At 46.5% G+C, this 23,671-nt stretch overlaps 2 protein-coding genes across 2 annotated transcripts in view; both read left to right on the top strand.

Moving 5' to 3' along the window:
* Nucleotides 1-4,179, top strand: part of Ak9 (adenylate kinase 9) — a 132,774-nt gene extending 128,595 nt beyond the window's left edge. The window contains exons 38-40 of the mRNA XM_059272501.1: nucleotides 1,192-1,294; nucleotides 2,808-2,922; nucleotides 3,697-4,179. Coding sequence (XP_059128484.1) covers nucleotides 1,192-1,294; nucleotides 2,808-2,922; nucleotides 3,697-3,899 — 421 coding nt within the window. The 3' untranslated portion in view covers nucleotides 3,900-4,179. The remainder of the gene's footprint in view (nucleotides 1-1,191; nucleotides 1,295-2,807; nucleotides 2,923-3,696) is intronic.
* A 7,069-nt stretch (nucleotides 4,180-11,248) lies between these two features.
* On the top strand, nucleotides 11,249-23,481 carry Zbtb24 (zinc finger and BTB domain containing 24). The gene is made up of 7 exons (XM_059272496.1): nucleotides 11,249-11,336; nucleotides 11,808-12,784; nucleotides 15,202-15,369; nucleotides 15,817-15,900; nucleotides 17,532-17,615; nucleotides 19,494-19,575; nucleotides 21,651-23,481. The coding sequence occupies exons 2-7, from the start codon at nucleotides 11,836-11,838 to the stop codon at nucleotides 22,348-22,350; spliced, it is 2,067 nt and encodes a 688-aa protein (XP_059128479.1). The 5' UTR covers nucleotides 11,249-11,336; nucleotides 11,808-11,835; the 3' UTR covers nucleotides 22,351-23,481.
* The last annotated feature ends 190 nt before the right edge of the window (nucleotides 23,482-23,671 follow it).

The raw sequence follows: 23,671 nt of genomic DNA, 5'->3' as shown, positions 1-23,671 counted from the left end.
CTGCTGCCAACTCACGCCCACGAGCAGACGAGCATCTCTTCTGCCAGATGTTCCTGGTTGTCGCATTGAAAGTCAAACCCCTTCCAATTTTTTGATTTTAAACAGTCATGACTGATTCCAAAATAGTGAGAAGAGACTATGCAAATAGACCCTGTTCCTTAGCTTGCCGTTTCTGGTGAGGCTTAGGTTTGAAGAAATTTCATTGTAAAAAGATGAGAGATGTTTAATTGCTGGAAGAGATGTAGGACCAAAGGAGAGAAGGGGAATTTGCTCTCGTGGTTGGTTTTCTTTATTGTCTTGTCTGTTTGTTTCAGGTTTGGGTTTGGGGAGATTTTGTCTGTTGGTTTGGTTGGTTGGTTGGCTTGTTGTTGAGACCAGGTCTTACTCTGTAGCCCAGGCTGGCCTGGAATGCACTCTGTAGTGCAGGTTGGCCAGTTTTTGACTCCTGACTTCTGGGATTACAGGTCAACACATTCAGCTATTTTTTTTTTCTTTCCTTCTAATGTGGGAACTGTGAGCACGTTTAAATGCAGCTGCATGGGAAGGGTCCAATAAAGAAGGATGTGCCAAGGAAGAGAGAGAGAGAGAGGGAGAGAGAGAGAGAGAGAGAGAGAGAGAGAGAGAGAGAGAGAGAGAGAGAGAGAAACAGCTACAGAAAGAAAGAGGGCACAGCGGGGATTCAGAGCATGGGGGGACTGTTCTTAGACAGGAGGTACCCGTGCTGGGAAGAGGACCCTGTGTCTGCCTCTGTTCATGATCAGCAACTTCTGAAGGAAGGAAGCTCCATCCTGGTGGTCTCCTCCCTGGGCACGGGGGAATAAAGGTGCCACACAGATAATTCAAATTTTGAGAAGAGTTTTATACAGTCCCTGTGAAAATTAAGAAATCGGATAAACAGGTGGACCAGGCTGGAGCCCCAGAGCCAGGCACGATGGCTCATTCCCAGCACTCAGAAGGTGGAAGCAAAGAATTCAAAGGTGGACTTCAAAGTTGTTCTGAGCTGCAGAGTGGGCTACAAGAAACCTTGTGTGAAATCGAAAAACAAGAGAAACTTCTAGAATCCCCAGTTTTCTCCCTCGCACACTTTTTCTCCAGTAGATAAAGCAAGAAGTGAGCTTTGTCTCATACTTGTGTCTGTATGCACAGAATGGGGGTGTGTGAGCATGTGCTTAACGAGCTTTGTATTCATAGGATGCCAATGCACTACTGGGACCAGAAGCTTCCATACAAACTTCCCCCGCTGAAGGAATCCATCCACCTTACGAGCCTCCCTTTGCCTGGATATCTGGAACAGGTTCTGTTGCATGATTTTCTTTGATACATATTACGAGAATACAGGGGCCTCCTCTAACAGTAACTTTTGCTTTTCTAAAAGTGAGGTTCCAGGCAAAATTTCCCAATTTTAAGTTGTAAAGCACTCTTCAACTATTTCATTTATGGGTGGTTGTTCAAATGCAAGGTGTGAACTCCTGTAACCAATGCCTGGAACAGCGGCACCACAGTGAAGGGGAAGGGGCTGTCTTAAAACTGGTTACACGTAAATCGGATGTGCAGTTCGGTTTCTCCTCCTTCTCTTCCTCCTCCCCCTCCTCCTCCTTCAATGATTTGAGATGTTGCGGTGGCCTCCCAAAGGTTAATTATTCCACAAAAGAGTTAAGCCACAGTACCAGGATAGGTGAGCTACGGAACCCATGTTTTATCCCAAATCCACATTAAACTATCTATTCGAATCACATTTTATTCATCCAGATATAATTATTTTTAAAAGTTGTAAAATGTGTCCGTAGTCAATCACTGTTTCAAAGTTATTTAATTTTTAGAGTATTCTTTGTGCATGTGTGTGCACAGCTCATGACGGGAGAGGCACACGTGCTGTGGTGTGTGTGTGTGGAGGCCACGTGACAACCTGCAGCGTTGGCTCTCTTTCCACCTTCGTGTGTGTTTCTGGGGTCAAAAGGCTACCAGGCTGGCCCAGCCAGCACCTCTACCCACTCAGCCACCTCACCAGTCTCCCTCCCAAAGGTAGTATTTTTTTAGTTCTGCAAAATAAATGTCAAAAACACAATTTTAGACCTTTGTCACAACCTCTTAACCACTTTGGGTTTTTTGTTTTTTTTTTTCAGTTTGCCTAGAAGGTTAGCCTTCAATGGCACATACCCGAGCTACATATGCCTCAAAAAAAAAAAAAAAAAAATCTGAAAGAAAAACCAAAAGGAGAGATGGGGAGAAAGTTGGCTTCCATCTGGCATAATACTAACGTGCCAGGGAGGCTCACCAGGGAGGAGTATTGTCAGAAGGCCTGTTTTATACATGGCAGGGAGGCTCACCAGGGAGGAGTCGCAGGCGGGCTTTATCAGGAGGCCTCTTTCACCTTCACAGCTCTAGGAACTTGGCTGCAGTGACCCTGTGGCCTCTGGGATTCCTTGTCCCGTGGCCAAGGATGCACAGAGCGGGAGGCAGGTTGTCCCTGCCGACAACACAAGCAGAGATGAGCCAAGGCTACTCAAAGCCCTGTGTCCTCTTCTTTCCGCTTCAACGTTAGGTCACAGCAAATGTCAGGCACGTGAATAGAGACCATCATGCAATGAAACCCAGGCATGCAGCCACCACCCAGCTGGCTCTGTGCCAGCTTACATTTCATTTCCCCTCATCAAGTGTAGTTTGTGTTTCTTCTCTGGTGATTGGATGGTCGTCTAACCAGCCCCATCCCAGGAAGGCTATTTGATGGGAAGAGTAAGGCCTTGATCGATCTGCGTTCAGAACGTGCACTCAAATATGCGCTGACTCAAACTGACCCCTCCCTGCAGGGTACAGCAACTTCCCTCATCAAAGCGATGAATGCAGCAGGATGCCTGAAGCCCAAGTTCCCCTTCTTAAGTGTGAGGCGATCGGTGCTCCTCTATGTAGCGTTTCATCTCAAAGGTACGCCTTTTTAACTGATACACCACTCAGAGAAGCAAGCTCAGCCCTTGTTGTACCATATGTGGTAGACTGAGTTGACTGTTGGCTTGTACGGGAAGGGGCAAATGAAGCACAGGGTAAATATCTATATGAAAATATCAAAAGTGAAACTGCCAGTTTTTAAATCAAGTACTATAAACCGGACCTGGTGGCACAGGCCGGTAAAATCCGTACTACCCAGGAGGCTGAGGAGGATTACAAGATCAAAGCATGCCCAGGCTATGGAGCGAGCTCTGGTACAGCTTAGGTAAAAACACAATTTTAAGCCAGGCATGGTGGCACACATCTTTAATCCGAGGACTTGGAAGGCAGAGGCAGGCAGATCTCTGCGAGTTCAAGGCCAGCCTGGTCTACAAAGTGAGTTCCAGGCCAGCCAGGGTTACACAGTGAGGCCCCATCTCAAAAGACTGCAGAGACCTGGGGATGTAGTTCAGTGGTAGAGCACTTACTTGCCTAGTGTATGTGAGGCCTTAGGTTCAACCCCTAACAACACAAAATTAATAATATAATAAATAAAATCCGGGTACTAAATAACATAGTCAGCACTCAAAACTCCATAGAGAAAGGTGAACACAGGAAATTATGGTCTAATATAGCAGCCCTCTAATCTTCCCCAAAGATGGGACCATCTCCCCCTTAGCTGGGTGGCCTAGTCACACATGAAGTTCTGCTTTGTTGAATGGCTTACTAACCACGTATCAGAAAACATTCACAACTCTGTGACATTTTCTACAGCATTTAATCCCAAAGGTTCTCAATATTCAAGACAAAAATACAAGAAGAAGATGGAGAAGTTTGTGGAAAGATGTGAACTCATAACATACCTCAGTGCCAAGATGACTCGCAAGTACAAGGAACCTCAATTCAGAGCCATTGACTTCGATCACAAGCTACAGACCTTTTTCTCCCTGAGAAACATAGACCCAATTACTGGATAACTCGCTGAGGATACCAAGACCCAAATTCCAAAAGTCTTCTCCAAGGGACAGAGGGACTAAAAGGAATAGACCTAAACACTTGCAGTTTCTGAAGTTTATTTCCCTCTTGCCTGATGTTCTGTGGTTACCTGGCCTGAAAGGACTATCAGCCAGGAAGGGCCACCCTCTGAGTACCTACATGTTAACACAACAGTTTTCCAGTTGATTGCCTGGTTTTGAATTTTGATGCTTCGACAACATAGGCATTCTATGTTTGAGATATTAAAATGCTTACTAAATCCATTTTCTATTTTCTTTTCTTTCTTTCTTTCTGTTTGTTTGTTTCTTTTTTGAGATGGGGTCTATTTACAAGATATGTTGCTATATATGTTGCCTTGGCTATCCTGGATCTCACGCTGTAGAACAGGCTGGCCTCGAACTCACAGAGATCCTCCTGCCTCTGCCTCCTGAGTGCTGGGATAAAAGATGGGTGACACCTTGCCTGGCCTTGCTTTCTCTTCTTTCTATTTTTAAAAACACTTTCAGTAGGAAATCAGTCTCTGTTAAAGAAAATTACTCATTAAACTTTAGAAAGTTTCAAGAGACAAAACTAATGGGAATCTTGGTCACACTTTTTACATAAGGAATTGTTTGTAATTTTTCTGAACATAAGACACTGTCATTTTCCCTGGGTGGTGGTGGTGCACGCCTTTAATCCCAGCACTCAGGAGGCAGAGGCAGGTGGATCTCTGAGTTCAAGGCCAGTCTGGTCTACAGAGTGAGTTCCAGGACAGCCAGGGCTACACAGAGACACCCTGTCTCAAAACAAACAAACAAATATACACTGACATTTTCTCAACAAAATAAATGAAATCAGCAGAAAGCAACCAGCTACCCCTTTTCTTAAGTGTTCACTGATGCATACTTAATATATGGTTCTACAATTAGAAATCACTTGGGGTCCTAAGAAAGAAGAAATCCAGATTTTTATGAAATCTGTCAAAAAAATAAAAGGTAGGGGAAAACTTAACTAAGTTGGACTTGAGTGAGTTTATAAAATAAAATCAAATTTTTAGCAGCTGTATAAAACAGCTAGAATGCTAAATAGTAAAAATAAAAAATGTGCCGGGCGGTGGTGGCGCACGCCTTTAATCCCAGCACTCGGGAGGCAGAGCCAGGCGGATCTCTGTGAGTTCAAGGCCGGCCTGGGCTACCAAGTAAGTTCCAGGAAAGGCACAAAGCTACACAGAGAAACCCTGTCTCGAAAAACCAAAAAAAAATAAAAATAAAAAAATAAATAAAAAATGTAGGGCTAGAGAAAGAGCTCATCAATTAAGAGCACTCATATTATCTGCACAGTTTACAAGTGCCCAGAACTTCAGTTTCAGGAGCTCATGCCCCCTTCTGGCCTCTGAGGGCACCTGGACTCACATGCACATATACACACATACCCATGGTTAAAAATAAGAAAAATCTTTTAAAAGTGTGTGTGTGTGTGTGTGTGTGTGTGTGTGTGTGTGTGTGTTCATGTGGGGGGAGGGCAGGGAGAGAGAAATGATGTCGTTAATAAAATAACAATTTGTAAACCAAACTAGAACACAGGACTGGGGTTGTAGGCTGTTGGGAGATGCTTGGTTCATATGCAGGAAACTGCCCCAGACCCTCACTAGAACCCGGACATGGCGGCACACACTTGTGATCCCAGCGCTTGGACAGTGGAAACAGGAGGATAAGGTCAGGGTTATCCTCTGCTACACAGCAGCAGTCTAGATTCAAAGCCAGCCTGGGCTATAGGGAAGGAAAGAAGGAGAGAGATAGGAGGGATGGAGGGACAGAGGAAGGGAGAGAGGGATGGAGAGAGAGAAAGGAAGGAGGAGGGGAGGAAGAGGAGGAGAAAAGAGAAAATTTCCTAAAATCTGTTAGAAGACTGGGAATTGACTGCAAAGGTTTTTTTGGGTTTTTAAGTCCCACCCACTCTTATTCCCATTTTTTCCTTCCTTCCTTCCTCTCTCTTTCTCCCTTTCTCTTTCTTTCTTTCTTTTTCTTTCTCCCTTCCTCTCTCTCTCTCTCTCTCTCTCTTCTCTCTCTCTCTCTCTCTCTCTCTCTCTCTCTCTCTCTCTCTCTCTCTCTCTCTCTCAGCATGGGTGTTTTGCCTGCATGTATATCTGAGGATGCCCAAATCCCTCGGAACTGGAGTTGGACAGTTGTGAGCCACCATATAGGTAGTAAACCTAACCCATCTCTCCAGCCACCCTACCCACCCATTTTGTAATATCTGAAATTTATAATTTTCCCACTGCTAGCTCTTATTTTACTGGCCTTTGTGTTCCTAATGAGATTTCAATATCCACTGTCTCCCCAGACCTTGGACATACTGGCTTTCTTTAGCAGTTAAGCCCAGAGGCATCATTCGGTGCCCTCTGAGTTTTAAGTTTTGAAGAGCCACCCTTGCTGGATAGCTCCAAGTATTTCTTGGGACCTCCAAGAAGGATCTCACATGCCCCAGAGCAAGTCCATATCCACTGGACATCACCTGACGAGGTCCTGTTCTCTAATTTGGCTTCTACTAGGACTAGGACCCACTGAACCTATGGCTGGAGTTGCCCCAAAAGAGGCAACAGGAACCCACAGTTAGTATCCCAAGCCATCCGCAAATGGAGTCAATTTGGACTTCAAAGAAAGAAGTATAAGTGCCAGGGTGGTGGTCCACACACTTATCAAGACAGCTTACATACAGAGGAGGCTGTGGTGGACAAGTATGCTCTGTGGAAGAGGGTACCCAATGAAGGGCTTGGAGTATGGAGTTTGTATGAAGGCTTGGGGGCATTGTAAGTGAACAACTGCTTTTCCCATAGTTTCACATTCTTCCTTTGTTCTAAATCTTAGACTGACATCAAGCTTTGACCACGTGGTTCATTTTCCTGAGCAGGGAATAACTTACAGTGCTGCTTAACTTCGTACTATTGGTGTGTTGATGAATTTTTTAAGCTGTGTGCTAACTGCAATAAATTATATGAACTGAGAGGAAAAAAAGAAATTTGTCTTAGGTTGGGCTAGTTTCTTTCAGGCTGGAGAGCAACCACCTAAACTGTTTGGCTTGAGTTTAAGTCTGTCTGGAAAGAAGCAGAAGCCCAATCCCAGCACCGTGAAGCTTCTCCGTTTCCTCTTTCGGGACAGGAACAGAAAAGAACACGTGGGAGGTTCTGTAGCTTCTCTCAGATTGTCATGACCTCCACGATGTTGCCCTGTGAGTTTTAGCACCTCAGCTGCAACTATTTTGAAGATACTGAACACCTCGTGGGCATGAGCCAAATGTCCCATCTCTTAGGCAGAAGTCGCTGAGCTGAGCCAGGAACCAAACCCCACGTGGTTCCCCTTTCTTATCCCTCTCTTCAAGATCATATCCTCTGAGTGATAAACCTCTCAACAGAGTGCAGGGGACTCAAGCGGTGGGAAACTGACTTTCCCAGAATGGTATAGCTCTGGCCAGGGCAGGTCCCTGACACACACATGCAAATGGAGTTTACATACATGTAGAGCCTTGGACAGGAAAGATACAGACAAGTCACATGCACAGGCTGTTTGCAGTGTGTCAGACAGTCACTAGATTAAATTCCTACATGTCTTAGTTGGGGTTTCTATTGCTGTGAAGAGACCCCATGACCATGGCAACTCTTATAAAAGAAAACATTGAATGGGGTCCATTATCATCACAGTGGAACATTGTGGCGTGCAGGCAGACATGGTGCTGGAGAAGGAGCTGAGAATTCCACATCTTGACCCAAAGGCAATAGGAAGTGGACTGAGACACTGGGTGTGGCTTGAGTGTATATGAGACCTCAACACCCACCCCACAGTGACATACTTCTTCCAACAAGGCCACACCTATTCCAACAAAGCCACACCTCCCAGCAGTGCCACTCCCTATGAGCTTATGGGGGCCAATTACATTCAAGCTACCACATACACATGCATTTTTAATTTTTTAAGATTGATTTGGTGTGTATGAACATTTTGACTACATGTACAGGTGTCCACCACATGAGTGCCTGGTGCCTACAGAGGTCAGAAGAGGACATTGAATCCCCTGACACTGGAGTTTTATGGCTGATTGTGAGCCACCATGGGGGTGAAAACACTTAAAAATTCAAAGGAATAAATTCTATAGTTTTAAACACTCTAAATTTTATTATATATTTTTTATTTCATTCTCAATTTACTTGAGAATATATTGAATTCAGCAAATGTATTAAAATTTCATACACTTGGTGGTGAATGGGAGGAAATTCAAACTCAATGAATGTCAAATTATAGCTGTGGGTAATTTTCGGTCTTTTCCTTTGTTTTGTTTTCTGCTTTTATAAATGAAGACCTGGGCTGAGAAAGATACATCTCCAAATACTTAATTTTGGGGTGGTTCTGAAAAGAATTCTTTCCAGGAGGTAACATCTGAATTAAAAGATTTATCAGAATCAAGACAGTAAAATTAGACGAAAAAAATCAAAATCGAGATTTTTTTTTTAACCAGGGATAAAAGGCATTCGAAGCACATTAAACCTGTGTTCAGGGATGCTGAGAACTCCTTAGTACAAACGCAAGTGTATATTGTGTATGTTCTTAGGAGCTCTACTAGCCTGCAGTAGATTTTTTTCCAAACCCAATACATACCACTTGGGTGTAGTGCAAGAGATGAGGCCTGGAAACAGGAGCACTATTGAATTAGTGTATAGGAGGAGGAGGAGGAGGACACAGAGGAGGAGAGAGGAGGGAGGAGGGAGCGTCAGAGCGGCCTATGAAGATGGGCCGGTACCATTGAACAGTGGACTTGCCCTTTCGTTGTTCTCAAATCCTGGAAGTCATGAGGGGCTTTGATGGGCTTGAGCTTCTTCAGCAGGTTATCAGCCAACCATCTTAGCTTCGTAGAGGTCCTGATACCCTTTATTCCCACAGAAAACTTGCACCAGCCTTTAGCTAACAGACTGAGGATGCTCACCTTCCTCCAGTCTTGTCAAGATCTCCAGAGACCCAATCCATCCAAAGGCTAGCAGGCAGAGGGTTCTGTTGATAAAGGCCTTGACTTTTTTTGTGGGGGTAGGGGTGAGGTATACACACACACACACACACACACACACACACACACACACGGATAGGAAGTGACGCCGGACATGGATACAGACACGCACAGGACAGAATAATGGAAATCAGATACGGAAAACAAAAGAGGAAAAATTCTGATTCTGATAACCCTCTGTGGTAGTTTGGACATAATTGGCCCCCATAATCCCATAATCTCCGAGGGAGTGGCACTATTAGAACGTGTGGCCTTGTTGGAGAAAGTGTGTCACTGTGGGGGCGGGCCTTGTTGGAGGAAGTGTGTCACTGTGGGGGCGGGCCTTGTTGGAGGAAGTGTGTCACTGTGGGGGCGGGCTTTGAGGTTTCATCTACTCCAGATACTGCCCAGTTTGGTAGTTCATTTCCTGTTACCTGCAAGATGTAGCAGTCTCGGCTCCAGCACCACCTCTGCCTGCACACCGCCATGCTCACCGCCATGAGGGACTGAACCGCTGAACCGTAAGCAATCACCACTATTAAATGTTTCCTTTCTAAGAGTTGCCGTGGTCATGGTGCCTCTTCACAGCAATAGTAAACCTTAACCAAGACACCCACTTATCTCAGTATTTCCTCTGTAAGTGATCAAAGGTGTATAATCTATGCTCTAATGCCACCATCAAAAATCTCTAACACTCAGATTCTTGCTATAAATGGACGTTTTAAATTTTTCAAAATGCAAAGTAATAGGTATTTTTTGCATTTTTAATTTGATTAGTTTTCAGTTTATTAATTTATGTCTTTACATAGTTATCTAGCCACATCTCACATTTAGCATGGTCACCTTGTATCCAACCAGCCCTTCCTCAGACTGGTTCCTGGTGACCAGTTCCTGGTGACACTGTTACTGATGACCAGCTTCTCATGTAAATAGCAGATTATTCAGTGTATTTGATCTAGTTTATTTGTTTACTCTCCAAATTAAACACCTAGTTTATGGCTCTGTGGAGTTTTTACTGCAGTGTTTTTACTGCAACTCTTTGGGCAGGAAAAAAAATCTAGTTGGAAGCTAAATCTAAAGACCACCTGTTCCTCCTGGAATGCAGAAATCAAGCAGAGCTCCCCGAATCCCACCAATGTGAAGGATTTAGAGGCAGCCCAGGATAAAAGGGAAACCTCGGAGCAGGAACCTGTGTGCCTTGGGTTACTTTTAATTAAAACTAGTAAGAATGAGCAGGGCGGTGGTGGAGCATGCCTTTAATCCCAGCATTCGGGAGGCAGAGGCAGGTGGATCTCTGTGAGTTCAAGGCCAGCCTGGTCTACAGAGCGAGTTCCAGGCCAGCCAGGGCTACACAGAGAAACCCCATCCCTAACTCTCCACCCCCCTAAAAGTCTGGCTGGTAATTCCACCTCTAGTTTCCAAACGTGTACGATATAGATGGCAGGTTTGGAAAGTGGAAATAACTAGGTACGAGAGAAGCATAAACGCTGAGCGGAAATTGCTGGAACAGTTGGAAGTAGGTCCGGAACGAATCTGAGTGGGGTTTGGGAGACCAAACTAAGGAGCACCTATCCAGAGGGTACAGGAGGGCCACAGCAGATGCTACCCACAGAGTGACTGTATCTGTCTTGGAGAACTCTCCCACCCTTCTGGGTCTTGGAACAGCACTGCAGCTAAGACAACTGAAACCCAAACAGTCTCTTGAAAATGCTGGAAATAGGAAACAAAAGTCACAGTAGCCAAGCCAAGCACTTACTAAGCCCATTCTAACCCTACCAGCTGTGCACTGGTTTTTACACCTCCATTTTACGGATAAATAAGGCGCTGAGGATGCGTAACTAGGGGAGGAAAGGGAGGCAGACGAGAGAAACATTTAGGAGGTAAATATTACATTAGCATTCGACGGTGAGGATAAAGACAGAGGTGGCGCCGGGCGGTGGTGGTGCACGCCTTTAATCCCAGCACTCAGGAGGCAGAGGCAGGCGGATCTCTGTGAGTTCGAGGCCAGCCTGGTCTACAGAGTGAGATCCAGGACAGGCACCAAAACTACACAGAGAAACCCTGTGCAAAAAACCAAAACAAACAAACAAACAAAAAAGAACGGAGGTGGCTTCAGTCGTTCAGCACGCACTCCTCATCAGCAGGTTTGGAGTCTACGGGACGAAAGCGACTGAGGTATCCGCGGAGAGACAGACGTGTAACGTGACCGTGCCCAGACCGTCCCTTTCCGGATTCCCCAGCAAACTCCGCCCCGGGGGCGGGGCTCCGCGGTCACGTGGTCCGGCGGCTGAAGGTGCGCGCTTCCGGGTTGGCGATCCGGGCGAGCGGCGAGCCGGCGCGCCGTGGCGGTGGCGGCGGGGGAGCCGACGGGCCCTGCCGGCTGGGTCCCCGCTGGGCGGCCCCGACAGGTAGGTCCGCCGCCGCCGCCGCCGGGGAGCTGGGCCCGGGGGCCTTGGTGCCTTGGAGCGCTCGCGGGACCCAGGCCCCGGGCCTGGAACAGAGCGTGGAGCGCCGCTGCTCTGCGCCGGGCCTCTTGATGCGGGCGTGATTGCAACCTTGCGTGCGCTCATCAAGTGTGGGATTGAGGCAGCATAGCCCAAACCCCACATTGTGCAGCCAGTACTTTTAAAGTTTAAATACGAAGTTAATGCAGGGGAGGGCCGTCCAGATGTCTGATGCCGTTCTGTAAATTCCAGAGGAAATTCCAGACCGCAAGAGGTTATGTGGATACTGGAGAGGCATCCGTAGCCGCAACGGGGTGAGAAGCCAAGGCTGGGTTTCTAAGTAGACTTTAAAAGGTGGCAATGACAAGCTTGGTTGTGAACACCGTCTTATTAGACAATACCTCCTCCTAAATGAACCTTGTTTTCTTATTTCAGATTTAAGCCTCTCCGGAGTCTGGAGAAAATGGCAGAGACAGCACCAGAGCGTTCTGGGCAGCTTGTCGTACACTGCGACACTCACAGTCACACTGTCCTGGCTAGCCTTGAGGAACAGAGGAAGAGAGGCTTTCTCTGTGATATTACTCTAATCGTGGAGAACGTGCATTTCCGAGCCCACAAAGCCTTACTTGCTGCCAGTAGCGAGTATTTCTCAATGATGTTTGCGGAAGAGGGCGAGATTGGCCAATCTATTTATATGTTGGAAGGCATGGTTGCAGACACCTTTGGTATTCTGCTGGAATTTATCTATACGGGTTATCTACAGGCCAGTGAGAAGACCACAGAACAGATCCTGGCCACTGCTCAGTTCTTAAAAGTCTATGATCTGATAAAGGCTTACACGGACTTCCAGACGAAGCATAGCTCCCCCAAGCCGCCGGCTCTGAACGGCACTGGTACTCCAGTGGTTGTTATTTCTAATAAGAAGAATGATCCCCTAAAACGGAAGCGGGGAAGACCAAGAAAAGGCAGTAGTGTGCAGGAGGGGAAATCGGAACTCGCTGCAGAGGAAGAAATGCAGCTCAGAGTGAACAATTCCGTTCAGAATAGACAAAACTTTGTGGGTAAAGAGGGAGACGGTGTGGAGCTGAGTGCACAGATCCCAAAGGAAAAGGCCTCTGAGCCCGCTGGTGAGCCGGGCAGAGTGGAGGAGATGCTCGCTGAGAAAGATGAGAACTATGACCCCGAGGCGCGGGATGGGCAGGATAGCCTGAGTAGGTACAGCAAGCGGAGGATTCGGAGGTCGGTCAAGCTTAAAGACTACAAACTCCTTGGAGACGAAGACGACCAGGGTTCAGCCCAGAGGATATGTGGAAAGAAGAAGCGTGCCAGCGGTCCAGGGGCCCGGTGTAAAGACTGTGGCAAAGTCTTCAAGTACAATCACTTTTTAGCAATCCACCAGAGACGCCACACTGGTAACTACACTTTCCAAACTTAGAGCAGCTCGTTGGGAAATTTGGAGTTGTGGTCGTGACAGTATTTACTTATCGTTCGATTTCTATGTGATAGGCATTATAATAAAGCCTTCTCACATGTTATTGTATTTAGGTCTCTTAGTAATCCCACAGTGGGTAAGATCTCCCGTGTACAGGTCCAGTCTTACTTAGAGCAGAGGCACCCATGCCGTGATAACCCAGCAAGCCGAATTCAGAGCGCTTGGTTTTTGTTTTGTTTTCTGTTTGTTTTTTTCCTATCAAGTCATCAAGCACCTCCTGCCTTCCGATCTGTGAATGTTCCTCATCTTTGCTGAAGCCTCCCTTGCCCTCTTCCGTAGACACCTTTATAGTTCAGCCATCTTGTAAATGTTTCCTCCTTTGGGGTGTCTCTGACTCCGCATTGGTATTTGTTCACCTTGCTACTGAAATGTCCTTTGTCCTCTCCATAGGGGCAATATGGCAGCCACCAACAACACAGGGACCTTTTTTCCTTTTTTACAGTTTTGGAGATGGAACCCAGGGTCTAGGTGCATGCCAGCCAAGCATTTTACAGCCGAGCTCTATATCCCAGCCCTACATAAGTTTTATCACGTGAGTTTTAGATAGCTAGGCGGAGAAACTGAATTTTCATTTTGTTTCAGTGAGCCTAAGTTTGAATAACCACATATGTCTGATGGCTGCCATATTGCCATCTGTACAACTGTATCTGCAGGAGAAATTCTCAAGCTCCTTCTTGAGCTGTTCGATTTGAGGTCAGGATGTAATTGTCACTTGTAAGCTTATGTATAGGGGCTAGTGTTTAAGTTTTGCTGTTATGTGACCTAGCGGCCTGCACATTAGAACCACCCAGAGCTTCTGCAGCTCCCTGTGCCCCACACCCAGGCTTCTGATTGACTTGTCTGGATTGGCCATGTTTGAAGTTTCCCAGAGCTGGAGCTCTGTCGATAGGGGGCATGTACAAAGCCCTGGCGTCACTCCCCAACACCACAGAAACTGGGCAAGGTGGCACCTTCTGTGATCCCAGCACACCAGAGGTGGAGACAGTAGGATCTGAAGGTCAGGATCATCCTTGGCTGCAAGGCAAGCCAGGGATACGTGAGATGCTCTCTTGAAAAAGAAAGCCCCTCCGAAATTGTGTACATTAAAAACTTGAATTAGGGTACTTTGCACAGAACAGAATCCCAACTATGTGTTGAACTGTGGTGGGTTCTATTATTTTATTTTCGAATGGGCTCTGTAACAGATTCTAATACTCGATTGTGTTGTAGCTATTTTTATCCAAGTTGTGCATAATTTAAAGCATTACATTGTTCAGTAAAACTTGACTAAGGAAAAACAGCTGGTAGAATCTTTCCTTGTCCCCCGGGTCTGAAGTTTTGCAGTCAGCCTTAGTGCGCGTGTCTTCTCCCTTTATTTTTATTTACCACACGCTATTTTGCCCCCAGTGTTTCTTTTCTCCCTGTCCAGAACTCCTGCAGTCCGAATTTCCCAGACCCAACTTGCAGCTTCCTTATTTTCCCCTGTATTTCCATCTCTGTTTTCGTGTCTGGGAGATTGCCGCTGTGCTTTTCGGCTGTGGGTTGCTACTTCGACTCATTTTCTTCTTTTCTGTTCTAGAGCCCCAGCCCAGGGCCTTGTACTCCCTTAGACAGTTGCTCCCCACCCCTGAACTAAATCCCCAACCCCAATCTTTGTTTTGAGACCTGATGTAGCCAGGCTGGAATCATGATCTTCTGCGTCGGCTTCCCAAATGCTGGCATGACGGATACGTGCCGCTGTGCCCAGTGTTCTTGACGTTTTCTGTGCATTGCTGTTTTCCCTTATCTGTCTGTTGTGGTGTCCGTCTTCACTATTAGAGCCTTCCATTGACCGTAGTATAAAGATTTATTTTTATTTTATGTGTATGAGTGTTTACCTGCATGTATGTATGTATGTATACATGTCTATGCCTAGTACCCAGGGAGGCCAGAAGAGAGGGTCAGTCAGATCTCCTGGAACTGGAGTTTCAGGGGGTTGGGTGTCACTCTGTGGGTGCTGGGAACCCAACTAGGGTCCTCTGTAAGAGCAGAGCCACAGCCAGCCCCAAATGAAGTGATTTTTTTTTTTAAACCTCTAATCATATGCAAGATCAGGGCACTTAAGCTATTGGCATTTCTGTGGATATGAAGGCTGGGTCTTAAAAGTTAGGTCGCATCTCATGGCTTCTACTTGTTGGATTTGATTTCATCTGTTCCACTTTCTAGACTTTCATTGCTGATAGGTCACCTAGCCACTGGACTTTGGGCGTTTGCCCTAACTATTTAACATTATAAATGATTATTATAAACTTTAATTTGGGAGGAAGAGAAGAATACACAAGTCCTTGTTTACACCATGCTTCTTGGCTTTGGTCGCAGGGGAACGGCCCTTCAAATGTGGCGAGTGTGGAAAGAGCTTTGCCCAGAAGCACTCCTTGCAGGTCCACACCAGGATGCATACGGGGGAGCGGCCATACACCTGTACCGTGTGCAGCAAGGCACTGACCACCAAGCACTCACTGCTGGAGCACATGAGCCTGCACTCAGGTAACAGGGCTTGCACGAGGGCGGCACAGCTGGCCTCTGAATGGCGTTTCCTCAGCCTGTTGTCATTTCCCACACGGTGTCGTTGAAAGAGGATTCTGCATGTGTCGTTCTGAACAGCACCAACCCTCAGCTGCTGGCTACCTCAGTGCAATGTGCGTTTAAATGTGTTTTACTTAAACAGCAGAGTTTAGAATTCTCTGTGTGCCCTTGAGGACCACTTGCAACCTGCAGTTCTGCCCCAGTCTCCACTGCCTCCTCTCACCTTGCATAGTTGTGCACACTCTGGAAAGTCTTCTGGGTGTGTAGACAAGATACTCACCATTTGTAGACAATAGGAACCTGGACACTGTGTTATTTAACTTATTAATATGCATTCTGATTAATGAGCATTCTAATTCTCTTCCGTTTTTGGCATAGTTTAAGTGTTTTTTATTTTTTATTTGGCAGGGCAAAAGTCTTTCACCTGTGATCAGTGTGGAAAATATTTCAGCCAGAAAAGACAGCTAAAGAGCCATTACCGAGTCCATACAGGTACGATACCGATGAGGTGAGAAAAACATGCATCCCTGGGGAAGAAGTGCAGATACACAGTATTTGTGGAACAGTAGGTTCATCTTACAGAATGAATGAAAGAGTTGGAAAAACCAGTCGGGCTGGGAGTGCAGCTCATTTAGTGGAGAGCTTGCCTAGTGTGAATGAAGCCCCAGTGTCACATAAAAGTAGGCATGCGAGCACACACCTGTTATCCCAGCACGTGAGAGATGGAGGCAAGAGGATCAGAAGTTCAAAGTCATCCTCAGGTATGTAGTGAGTTCAAGGCCTGCCTGGGATACCTGAGACTAACAAAAGAAAAAGAAAAAGCCAGCAGTCGCCATGCTGTTCTCCACCACCATAAGACTCGGTTTCATGTTTGCACCATAATTTTAGAACCGTAGATAGAACCAGCATAGGACCATTGTATCCAAAAGGGCCACTTGCCCCAGAGGCTTCAGTTGGTTGGCTGTTATTAGGGACACCTGGAAAGGGATGTCTCACCCATGACTTCTCTTCTGCTAAAGGTCCTGTTCTCCTTCCTGCCAACTGATAAGAAATGGTGGGGGTGGGGGGACAGGACATCATTCAAGTTCAACTGCCCAGTCCCAGGGTTTGGAGAGAAGGGTGTTTAGAAGGGCTAGGAGGACCCTGCTCTCAGAGAAGCACTGAGTTGAGACCCACTGGGTGAGAAAGTGTATTGTTGTTGTTAAAGTGCCATATTTAAAGTGATTGTTTTTCAGGGCAGTGCTTTAACACAAATCACTGAAGAAATGCAGGGAGATCATACATGCACTGACACTGAAGAAATGCAGGGAGATCATACATGCACTGACACTGAAGAAATGCAGGGAGATCATACATGCACTGACACTGAAGAAATGCAGGGAGATCATACATGCACTGACACTGGAGAAATGCAGGGAGATCATACATGCACTGACACTGAAGAAATGCAGGGAGATCATACATGCACTGACAGACACTGAAGAAATGCAGGGAGATCATACATGCACTGACACTGGAGAAATGCAGGGAGATCATACATGCACTGACACTGAAGAAATGCAGGGAGATCATACATGCACTGACAGACACTGGAGAAATGCAGGGAGATCATACATGCACTGACACTGGAGAAATGCAGGGAGATCATACATGCACTGACAGACACTGGAGAAATGCAGGGAGATCATACATGCACTGACACTGGAGAAATGCAGGGAGATCATACATGCACTGACACTGGGGAAATGCAGGGAGATCATACATGCACTGACACTGGAGAAATGCAGGGAGATCATACATGCACTGACACTGGAGAAATGCAGGGAGATCATACATGCACTGACACTGGAGAAATGCAGGGAGATCATACATGCACTGACACTGGAGAAATGCAGGGAGATCATACATGCACTGACACTGGAGAAATGCAGGGAGATCATACATGCACTGACAGACACTGAAGAAATGCAGGGAGGTCATACATGCACTGACACTGAAGAAATGCAGGGAGATCATACATGCACTGACACTGGAGAAATGCAGGGAGATCATACATGCACTGACACTGGAGAAATGCAGGGAGATCATACATGCACTGACACTTTTTTTATCGTTGCGGCAAGGCCACTCACTACCAGAATGCAACCACTGCCATCGAAAATTCATGGATGTGTCTCAGCTAAAGAAACATCTGCGAACGCACACAGGTAACCCGCCAGCTCCTTCAGCCTCCTCGCTGCACGCGGTGTCCACCGTCTGTGTTCGGTACGCTTACTGCAAATGTGGTGCCAGTTGGATACGTGGCTGGTGGTCTGTCAGGGTTTCAGAGCTGAGTAAACGAGAGGAGTGGTCACCGGGTGGAAGGAGGTAGTTTATACAGAACAGACCCGAAGCCAGGGGTCAGAAGACTCCATCGACATAGCTTGAGTGTCCTACAGACCCTCAGTGTTGGAAACCTAACGGCTGACAAAAATGTTACAACTGTCAGATGCTCGTGAATGGAGCAGCACTGTCAGTGGGGCAGTGGGGCACTAAGAAGAGTGAGTTTAGACCCGCCCCCTCCCCCTCCAGTGTCCTCTTTCTTTTCCACCTTCTACCATGAAAGGTACATCAAGAAGGCCGTGGTCGGGTGTAGGTCCCTGAACTCTGAACTTCTCACTTTCCTGAACTGTAGCTATTAAGTTCGTAGGCCTGTGCATGGTGATGAGTGCCTTTAATCCTATTACTCAGGAGACAGAGGCAAGTGGATCTCTGTGATTGGAGGCCAATCAGAGCTACATAATGAGACTCTGTAAAAAAAAAAAATATATTGCCAACTCTGTGTATTTGAAACACAAGTAGAGTGGATACTCAGTCAACATGAGAGATGGAAACTGACCCAGGTCTGAGTGGGCCCCGGCTCTGATTAGAAAGCCACCTGGTCATAACTTTTGGCGTGATAAAGATAATGATGTACTTGCTGATTCGTCCAGCTTGTCTCTTGCATGGGTGCCCTGCCTGGGTGGAGCTTGGAGACAAGTCTAGCCTGAAAGAACATCTCAAGTTGCCCTCCTGCCCTGATGTTCTCTAGTGAGGCCAGATCTTGCTAGCTTTTCCAAAACTCTCACCTACGTTAGGATCCCTTCACTCTGCTTCTGGGAGGCATGAGAGTCCATTTCGTGTGTAGTGTGCAAGCTAACCCTGAGAAAGGCTTGTTGCTGTTAATGAGCACGGTCTAAGCACTTGTGCATTTTACGTGAGCCTTAGACCACCCCTGGGAAAGTCATTCACTTGGCAGGGTTTCTGAATAGTAGTGTGTGTGTGTGTGTGTGTGTGTGTGTGTGTGTGTGTGTGTGTGTGATGATCTACCTGATGTAGTGTAAAGCTTTGGCTGCCATCTCCAGACGGGGCCTTAGAGCATTTGCTGCCGCTGTGCAATGTTCTGTCGCTGTGAAGAGGCCCACACTGTCTGCCTTGGTGACAGTGGCTAGCCAGGGAATAACAGGCCCTTTTCAAGATTGCTGTGATCCAAGAGGGAGGGACGTGAGAAATCGTCAGATTCTGGACATATTTAGAAGGTGGATATAAATGTGAATACCGTACCCTAGTGCACAGAATGAAGGTCCAGTGGGCCACTTTGCCCAGAAGTTCTGCGGGGGTGCAAGAGTCAGTGTTAGACTCAAGGGTAGAAAATGTAGGGGTAACTACGAGTTCTTTTATTACCCACGGATGAACAGCTTCTCCGTCATCAGGGGAAGGAACCACACCTCCTCCGAAGCCTCTTGGTGCCACCCAATGTGCTTCCTGCATTCTAACAGAGAGGTGCCTTTGCTCTTCCACTGTGGAGGTGAAGTGCTTGGCTGTTACTGTGTTTTTCTTTCTTTTCTTTTTTTTCCCCCCCCAAGACAGGGTTTCTCTATGTAGCCCTGGCTGTCCTGAATCTCTCTCTGTAGACCAGGCTGGCCTCAGACTCACAGAGATCCACCTGCCCCTGCCTCCTGAGTGCTGGGATTAAAGCTGTGTGCCACCACCGCCTGGCCAGGGTTGTTATTTTTTAATGTCAGGTGTGTGTTAGTAAACACTTTCCTCCTTTTCCCTTTTGTTAGGTGAGAAGCCGTTTACTTGTGAAATCTGTGGGAAATCTTTCACAGCGAAGAGTTCCCTTCAGACCCACATCAGAATCCACCGGTAAGTGTGTTTGGGTTCGGTTGACACGGGACATACCTCTCTAGCCCATGCTAGCCCAGACTCGAGTCTTGCTTCTCTGTTCCGAGTACTAACTAGGACTGCCGGTGTATGCCATCACACCTGCCTTTTGTTGTCCTTTAGTGGCCTCACTGAACTCTGGTGTTCTGTGGGGTAACCTTTGCCCTATATAAGCTTTTCTTCCAGTCGTTACTTGGGTAGAATTTTCTGTGTGGTTTACTATTTTATTTTTTCAATAATTAAATTTCTCAGACAAAAGCAGCAATATTGGTTCCAGCCAATAAAAGCTTGCATTGTTGGCTTCATTGTTTAGATTTTACTGAGAGAGTGGTCTAAAGCTTCCATCTTCACCCAAGAATAAGCATGAAGGCCTGGGGAAGTGGGTCAGTGCATAAAGTACTTGTTGCCTGAGGATGAGGATTTGGTCAGATCTCCAGCCCCCATGTGAAAGCCAGAGGTGGCACTGCATGTGTGTCAGAGGGCAGAAGTGGTGGGTCCTAGCCCGAATGGCAAGCTCTGGGTTCAGGGAGAGACCCTGTCTCAAAAAATAAGGTGGAGAGTGACAGATGAAGACAGCCAGTGTCACCTCCACCTCCACACAGATAGATCCACGACACACAGGGTGGAGAGTGACAGATGAAGACAGCCAGTGTCACCTCCGTCTCCACACAGATCCACGACACACAGGGTGGAGAGTGACAGATGAAGACAGCCAGTGTCACCTCCACCTCCACACAGATCCACGACACACAAGGCAGTAGTGAAGTGTGTCACACTTGAAATCTCAGCACAGCACGTAGCAGGTAGAAGCAGGAGGGTGGTCCCCAAGTTCAAGGCTAGCCTGGACTACAGAGTTAGACCATGTCTCAAAAGGAAGACAGTAATACTATCTGGAGTTGAGATGATAATTCACACCTATAAGCGCAGCACCTGGTGGGCAGAGGCAGGAGGATCAAGAGTTTAAGGCCAAACTGGACTACATAGGAGAATTCCATCCAAAAGAAAAGGGTTCTGTTCATAAAAATTGCTCCCAGGTTGGATTTAGATATATTTCTAAAAGCTTCAAAAATAATTAGGAGCTGCTTAAAATTTTAATATTGATATTAACCATAATACATACATACATACATACCTATTTGGTCTTTAGAGTCTAAAAATCAGCTGTAAGAACTAAAAGCAAAATTGAACTGTTTGCATAATATGTAAATGTTTACTTTCTTACCTGAAACACATAACAACAGAATTATAAAATCTCATCCCACGTAGCCCCACCCACCCTACCGTAAGCCCTTTCAGCCCATCTTTATGTTTGAGACTTGAGGAAACACGCGGATGGGGCTCACTGAGTGACTGGAGTCACTAGGGGAACCGTGCCTGGGGACCTGCCGGGCCAGTGTTCCTGTGTTGTTCTCCGGAGTTGACTCTAAGGGCTTTTGTAGAAGTAACCATCTTATTAAATAAGAAACACAGAGTCAATGCAGAGATGAAAGCCCAAGAGGTCAGAGCTAATGGCCTTACCCTTCACTGCTGCTGCTGTCCTCTTCAGCAAGAGACCTACTTCCTGTCTGTTTGTCTTTTTTATAGACTTTCTATTCTGCCTTCTCATTGGTTGTAAACCCAACCACATGACCTCCTCGTCACTGCCTGTCTGTACAGACCCCCAGGTCTTCTATGGTTGATACTGAGATTAAAGGCGTGTGTCTCCATGCTGGCTGTATCCTTGAACACACAGAGATCCACCTAGCTCTGCCTCCCAAGAGCTGGGATTAAAGGCGTGCACCACCACCGCCCAGTTTCTGCTATGGCTTGCTATTAGCTCTGACCCCCAGGCAACTTTATTTATTAACATACAAATAAAATCACATTTCAGTACAATTAAAATATCACCATAGGCTTTGACATGGGTTTAGGCACGGCCTTCAGGGAAAGGAGGGCTTACTGAGAGGACAGCAGACACTAAGATGCGGAGGTGCCTGGCCAGCCTTCCTTGACTTTTCATGGCTTCTGCCTAAGTACCCGGAAGGAGAAAGCAAGCATTTCTGTGTGTTTTCTTCCAGAGGAGAAAAGCCATACTCCTGCAGCATCTGTGGCAAGTCCTTCTCCGACTCCAGTGCCAAGAGGAGACACTGCATCCTCCACACAGGCAAAAAGCCCTTCTCCTGCCCCGAGTGTAGCCTGCAGTTTGCTCGCTTAGACAATCTGAAGGCTCACTTGAAAATTCACAACAAAGAGAAGCACCCAGCGGATTCCTGCAGCGTTTCCGGCAGCAATGCTGACGAGGTCCGCAACATTCTTCAGCTACAGCCGTACCAGCTCTCCACCTCAGGAGAGCAGGAGATTCAGCTTCTTGTAACGGATTCTGTGCATAACATTAACTTCCTGCCAGGCCCCAACCAGGGGGTCAGCCTGGTAGCTGCTGACAGCTCTCAGAACATGGCCACAGACCCAGCTGCCAATCTGGCCCTGCTCACACAGCAGCCTGAACAACTGCAGAGCCTGATTCTTTCAGCTCAGCAGGAGCAGACAGAGCACATTCAGAGCCTCAGTATGATCGGAAGCCAGATGGAGTCCTCCCAGGCGGAGCCAGTGCACGTAATCACCCTTTCCAAGGAAACGCTGGAGCATCTGCACGCCCAGCAGCAAGGGCAAACCGAGGCGCTCCGGTTGGCAGCTGGTGCTGATCCAGCTCAGCACCTGCAGCTGACCCGGGACCCTGAGCCACCCCTACCCACTCCACTAGGCCAGGAGCAGAGCTGACCCATGGCTGACTCTTCCGCTGGACCCTTCTCCTGGGCCAGCAGTGACAGAGTGGTCCTTTCGGCCACCATCTTACAGATCCGTAAAGATGTGTTAGCTAGCCAACAGCTTATTTATGATGGGCTCCACTGGGGCAGAATCTGTGTGTGGGCATGAGTGCACGATCTGTCTGATCTATGATACCAATTCCTACTTAGCACTGAAATATCGATGAGGGGCTCCACTTTCGTCTACTACGTCTCTCAAAGGTAGACAGTTTTTCTTGGGGGCATTGATTTAGACTTTTCTGTAAGTGTTGAATGTTCACGGCCATAGAGTGTGATCTTTAGATCAAAAAGTCATGCGTAGGTTGAATCTTCAGGTATGGTGGTTGGTTCCATTCCGTTATTTCTCTTAGGCAGGATACTTGCCAGTCCAAAACAAGGCAGGACTGACTACCTGATTACATCGATCAGGAGATTTCCCCTCTAATAGCTTTTCTGCCCTAAGAGCACCGCATCTCTTGCATTTTATCTTTGTGTGGTACAGTGGGCTGATCATGTTGCACTAAAGGCAGATTCAGACTCGAAAACCATACTCATGATGCAGAGGCCAAAGTGTACTGTTTGTTTGTTTGTTTTTCAAGACAGCGTTTCTCTGTATAATAGCCCTGGCTGTCCTAGAACTTGCTGTATAGACCAGGCTGGTCTTGAACTCACAGAGATCTGCTTGCCTCTGCCTCTAAGTGCTGGGATTAAAGGCGTGTGCCACCACCACCTGGCGCAAAGTATACTTTTAAAATTTCTGAGTTTAACTTTTCTGCAAAACATGAATTTATACATTTTTTTGAAAGAAACAGGCTGTTAAATTTTTAATTAAAAAAAAATTTTTTTTTAATTAAAAAGTCTCCACAAAGTATGAAACTAAATCAAGATACTCATTCCAAGTAAACCAAATTTTGTCAGATATTGACTTGATTTTCATGAAAAAGGATTCTTAATTACTTGGAACTTAAAATTTTTTCAATATAAGTCATAAATACACTACTGAATTCTACTTGATCTCAAAATACTGATTTGCATGTTCAATCTTAGAACTTCCTAGAGGTGGAAATGTACACTAATCTATTCTTACAGTCTAGATGAAATTCCACTTAATTTTAGTCATTTAAATCATGTGTTCATTGTGTGAGTGTGTGAGTGTGGGATATGTGCATGCGTGGGCTATGTGCATGTGTGGGGTCTGTGTATGTGTGAGTGTGAGCTGTGTGCATGTGTGGGATGTGTCTATGTATGAGTGTGGCATATGTGCATGTGTGGAGGCCTCAGGTGAACATTGGGAA

Source organism: Peromyscus eremicus, chromosome 8b (genome assembly GCF_949786415.1).
Source record: "Peromyscus eremicus chromosome 8b, PerEre_H2_v1, whole genome shotgun sequence".
Classification (NCBI taxonomy): Eukaryota; Metazoa; Chordata; class Mammalia; order Rodentia; family Cricetidae; genus Peromyscus; species Peromyscus eremicus.
This window is presented reverse-complemented; position numbering and strand designations above follow the sequence as displayed.

Coding starts and splice junctions, on each gene's coding strand:
- Zbtb24 (XM_059272496.1), top strand. CDS start 11,836: ATGGCAGAGACAGCACCAGAGCGTTCTGGGCAGCTTGTCGTACACTGC. Junction 15,901..17,531: donor CCATTACCGAGTCCATACAG/GTACGATACCGA, acceptor CGTTGCGGCAAG/GCCACTCACTACCAGAATGC. Junction 17,616..19,493: donor ACATCTGCGAACGCACACAG/GTAACCCGCCAG, acceptor CCCTTTTGTTAG/GTGAGAAGCCGTTTACTTGT.